The sequence below is a fragment of the Eptatretus burgeri genome, chromosome 9 (assembly GCF_056783735.1).
Source record: "Eptatretus burgeri isolate ZD-2024b chromosome 9, Ebu_testis_v1, whole genome shotgun sequence".
Lineage (NCBI taxonomy): Eukaryota > Metazoa > Chordata > Myxini > Myxiniformes > Myxinidae > Eptatretus > Eptatretus burgeri.
The window spans coordinates 104,301,889-104,306,802 of NC_140969.1; the positions used below are offsets into that span (position 1 = coordinate 104,301,889).

At 42.7% G+C, this 4,914-nt stretch overlaps 1 protein-coding gene across 4 annotated transcripts in view; it reads left to right on the top strand.

Annotated features, from left to right (window-relative positions):
- Positions 1-2,811, top strand: part of LOC147020814 (uncharacterized) — a 125,187-nt gene extending 122,376 nt beyond the window's left edge. The window contains exons 13-15 of one of the 4 annotated variants that reach the window (XR_015061971.1): positions 1-1,596; positions 1,824-2,086; positions 2,433-2,549. The exon at positions 1-1,596 is cut by the window's left edge and continues 91 nt beyond it. Coding sequence is in view for 3 of the 4 variants with exons in the window: in XM_085896446.1 (XP_085752572.1) it covers positions 1-1,551 (1,551 nt within the window). In the remaining variant the exon portion in view is untranslated. Of the gene's footprint in view, positions 1,597-1,823 lie in introns of all 4 variants that reach the window. The other 3 variants (XM_085896446.1, XM_085896447.1, XM_085896448.1) reach the window with 3 other exon arrangements.
- Positions 2,812-4,914: the final 2,103 nt, after the last annotated feature.

Sequence of the window (4,914 nt, forward strand, 5' to 3'; positions counted from 1 at the left end):
TCCAAAGATCAAATTGATGCAAATGTTTCTGCTACTCCACCGGAAGTGAAGAAAATGACACAAATCGACAATGCTGCTCATTCTGTGAGACAGTCAGAGGTCAGAGTCGGGCAAAACGAACATCTGTTTTTGAATGAAAGAACACAAGATGAGTTTTTCCTGGTCGGAACTTTTGAAGCGGCAATGACTGGCCATGAAAATAGAGTCGAGGAAAGAAATGAGGAGGTATGCGGTGATGAAGAGTCTGTTTTGAAGACTTGCAATGAAAATTTGCAACATTCATCGGAGCTTTGTGAAGGCTCGGTAGGTGAGCAGATTACTTCGCTCAAACATCTTATCATGGGTGTTGGGGAGCAGTCTAATGGATGCGATTACACTGACACCTTGCAAAAAGTGAACTTGACATCACCTGAAGAGGGATCTAGGCTGCATTTACCACTGCCTGTTTGTGCACCCAATCAGGGCACATGCATGAAGGGATGTATGAGCATTTGCCCCTCACATCCCCAAGAAGATTGTTACATCATCACCTTGGTGAACGTTCCACTTGGCGAAGATATTCCACAACACATGTCCCCTGTAGGTGACGTGCTGGATATCGTTTCCAGTGGAAATCAAAGTCTGACTGAACAGTTATCTGTAAAGAGTCACATGGAACATAGATATAATGTTGTGACGTCGAATCCAGAAGATGGGTCAAGTCTTCAGACTGCGAATGAAGATGAGTTGATGTTTCAGGAAGATGCCATAAAGCAAGCATCCAAAGCTGTACTTATCCCTGTGGTGGAGGCATCAGCAGCCAACGCGGTGGAGGCGTCAGTTACACCATTTCAAGATAAAATGTTCCAAACTGATGAAAAAGAATGTTTTCCTCAAATACAAGAAGTGCACACATTGATGGAAGGGGGTATTGATAAAAGTAACATATTTGTTTCGCCCCCGGTGGAGGAAGAAGCATGTGGTAATGCTTCTGACGATATCATCCAGGAAGAAACGTACGGAGAAGTTCAAGAGGTGGTGGAAATGGAAATGCCACCTTTAGAAGAAAGTCGTGAATATGAGAAGAAAAGAGGACATTTTATGAATCTCCAAATGCTTCAGGAAAGAAACTTTTGTCATGTATATGGGACACAAATGGAGCCAGTTGATACATTCGCAGGACGACAAGTTTGCACTTTAAATGAGCATGAAGGAGTGTATCCAATCGTCCTGGGTTTACAATCTGAGGGACATTCCAGTACAAATTGTCTTGTTCAGAATCCGACTCCAACAGAGGCACACGATGTGGCTCTTCATCGGGCATCACTGCCCTCCATGCTTGAACCGCATCTTCACGGGTCACGAGCTGTCCGAAGCAACGAACAGTTTCCTGTCATGGTTCGGAATAGGATTCCAACCGAGGATTCCCACGTGTTGCCTTCGCGACAAAGATCACCCAGACTTGCATCCAAATCGATTTCGCAACCATTTTCTGCCGCCACAAGAAGAAAAAGGAAAATTGAGGAAAAGGAGTCGAAGCAATGCTGTTGGAGGAAGCAAAAGAAGAAATGACTGCAAACTGAACCAGAGGATAGTGGTTCTCCACAAGTGGAGAAGGTGACTGTTGGGTTAAATATTGAGCAAGGGTCCTGTGGCATAGTCATTAAAGATCAATTTAATGTGGCTTAAAGATAAACTTGCAAACACAGATTATATCTTTGTTTATGATGATGTCATACGTTTTCTTTGCCAATCATGTATTTTCAGCCCAACATTCCTGGACTACCAGGAATGGCAATGATGAAATGGTTGCAATCCTTAAACTCACTCGATTTGTTCTCCAGGATGGCCGAGCAGTCAAAAGAAAACCTGTGGCATCCAGATCCGGTCCGTCCCTCACCTGAAGATCCAACTGATTTACAACTTGAATTTTGAAGACATTTTTACACAAGTGTGATACTATAGTTTCTGTTTCCAATTTCTGACCGAGTTAGCCAATTATACCACATGGACGATGGCTAGTCACCTTGCCAGTTGATCCGAGAGTTTGCCAGATTCTGTCTGGCATCGTTGCCTACCTGGGAGAGCCACACATGTGACTGCAAACGTAAATGACCTTCTCAAACTCTCCTCCTCCACTCTTTATCCTTCATTTTGTTTTTACTTCCTGCATTATTTAAGCTCAAAGCACGAATGTGTATCCTGTAATGTAGGTGTAGTGATTTCATGCATGTAGGTAAGTGATTTCTATAATTTGCAATAAGCAGTTGCCTTGAGAAGCTCCAACATGTTCAGTGAATTTGAACATGCATTTCATGAGTGTGACAATCGCTCTCGATGACGGACTTCACTTGTGGCCTTATTTATTTATCTTTATCGTCAAAAAGAAAGGTGTTCAGTAATGTTTACCTGCTTTGTTAATTTTGTTTATTTTTGTGCCTTACATGCCTCAGGCTGATGAAGTGTGATACTCAGAGTAATAAAGAAAGCACTTCGAAGGAATAAATCACACCAAAGAAAAATAAATTGCTTTTTGCTGCTTCATGTTTGTTCCTTTATTCCTGAAAAAGGTAAGACAACATTTTGCTAATTTGTTTTCACTCAGTTTTCTCAACTCTGAGATGAGCTCCAAAACCTGTCATACCATACTGGATTTGTCTTGTCTAATTGTTGTCATTTGTTCCCTGCACTGTGAATCGATTCCTGTATCTTCTTGGCTGTACTTGGTCATGTTGTATCGATTTTGATTGCTCGTCTCGGCCTCGATTAGGCCATGTGCTCATAAGTCTTGAGCTTTGCACGCTCCTCCATCCGTCGTTGTCCTGTGCTGTTCCTTCTCTTTGTGTCCAACTGTAGTCTCACTCTGGGTACCAACGATGTCCCAACAATGGCGCGGCCTTTCTCACCGCACTCAGTGGGGCATTTTCTAAGGATGGATGTCTCCTCCCCATGGATGCCAACCAATAGGGATTTTCCATGCTCTTATCCTTTTAAATGCTGAACCTCAAGCAAGGAAGCAGCACGTACCATTTAAAAATATTCTTTGGTATGACTTGGCCAGGGTTTGAACAGCCGACCTCCCAGACTCGGAGCGAATGCTCCAACCATTACATTGCTAACTCCAACCGTTACATCATCATTGCATTATTCACTATAAAAAGTCTTTCAACGCAATATAAAGTTTATAATCTCTACTTTCGCAATATCGATGTTGAAGCCAGCATGTTCAACTGAGGACAAGATGTCGTGGAACCCAAGGCCTCCGCAATCATTGGAATCTATTGCGATGAAGCCACTTCTCTATCGCTGACAGGTTCGTGGTCTTTCTGTCTTCTTCCACCTCATTTCTAGACTTTCACTCTCTGCTCTGCCCTTTCCATGCTCCCCCCCCCAAGTATCTGCAGGACGCACGTGGGCCACCAGCAACGACCTCATAAAACTGCCTAAATCCAGAACCACTGTCCACCTCCACTCATTTATTCTTCTCTTTTCCTGCCTGTTGAACCACCTTCCATACTCTCTTCAATCTCATTCTTCTCTCCAGATCTTCAAGACAACTGTTCAACACAATCTCAGATCATCCCCCATCCAAAATCATGATCTTTTCACCCATTAAAACACCTCCCACCCTTCCCAAAATTTTGCTTTTGCATCCATATTGTCCACCCTTTGTGCTCTCCCTTAGCCCTCATTGTCACTTGCCTCCTTTGTTTGTCCATCTCCATCTACTTCTCCTTCTACCCTGCTTCCCCTTTGTTGTGTTGTGTCCCAATCTGTTCTGTGCCGTAACTCATCCACGAGCTTAGAACAGGTAATAAAGAATAAAAATTCCTGCCATACTTATTGTTTGTCCAAGTCTCCCTCTTTCTTGGTCTTAATGCTGCTGTTGGTGTCCCCACCCCTGCCCTTCCCTATCTTTTGTTAATTTTAGCCTGTTGTCTCTTGATCCATTCAGTGTACTCGCTCTGCTGTGAGCTTTGACGAGATATATATATATATATATATATATATATATATATATATATATATATATATATATATATATTAAAAAGAGATGAGTTTACATGTAATGCCATAAAATCCCGATGAGTAGAGTAATGACAGGAAATCTAAATTCGATACTTTTGACAATGGATGGAATCGACAGAACATTGATCGAGCTATGCAAACTGCCGTGGGAAGCAACGAGCAGCTTATGTTTCCGGTGTTGAACCACTCTTTTTATGATTATTATTATTTTATTTTTTTGCTGCTCCTCCGAAGGGTGCCCATGCAAGTTAACACACTTCGACCAACGTTCTATCGCTTGCACCCATTGTTTTAACTGTCAGCCAACACAGAGTGACACCAGCCTTCACAATTAAGACCAGTTTTCCATTCTATTTTTGACAGCGATCTTATCTAGCCACTCGCATCCCTTTTCTTGGATATTTTCCCTCATTCGTGCAAATTGACAAATGAGCTGAATGGCTTTTTGGGTTTTTGGAGAGTGATTTGTCTCCCTGTACCCACTCCATCCGTTTCTATAAAAGTACCATTCACATTTCGTAAAAACTTAGCAATGCACCCGAAATTATTTCCATGGTCAATCATTCAGCACCATTGAAATATCATTCCTTCATTCCCTACCATTGATTTACTATTTCCTTCTGACCTGCCATGTATACCATTGATTACCATACATAAACCATATAACACCAACATTTGCCACATTTTTACAAGGGATGCACCTGCCACTCACTCGAGCCTTATAAGGAAAAGGGAGCTGGGAAGGGGTGGAAGAAGGAGACTGGTGGTGTGTGGGACCCAACAAGGGGTATTGATGGCTCACGATGTGATTTCCAAAAATGTCTCCCTACCCTGAATAGCGGGTGGTGAAGAGATGGGAGGAGATCTCGAATATGGACAAGCGGCCCCTCCATCATTCCCCGCCCC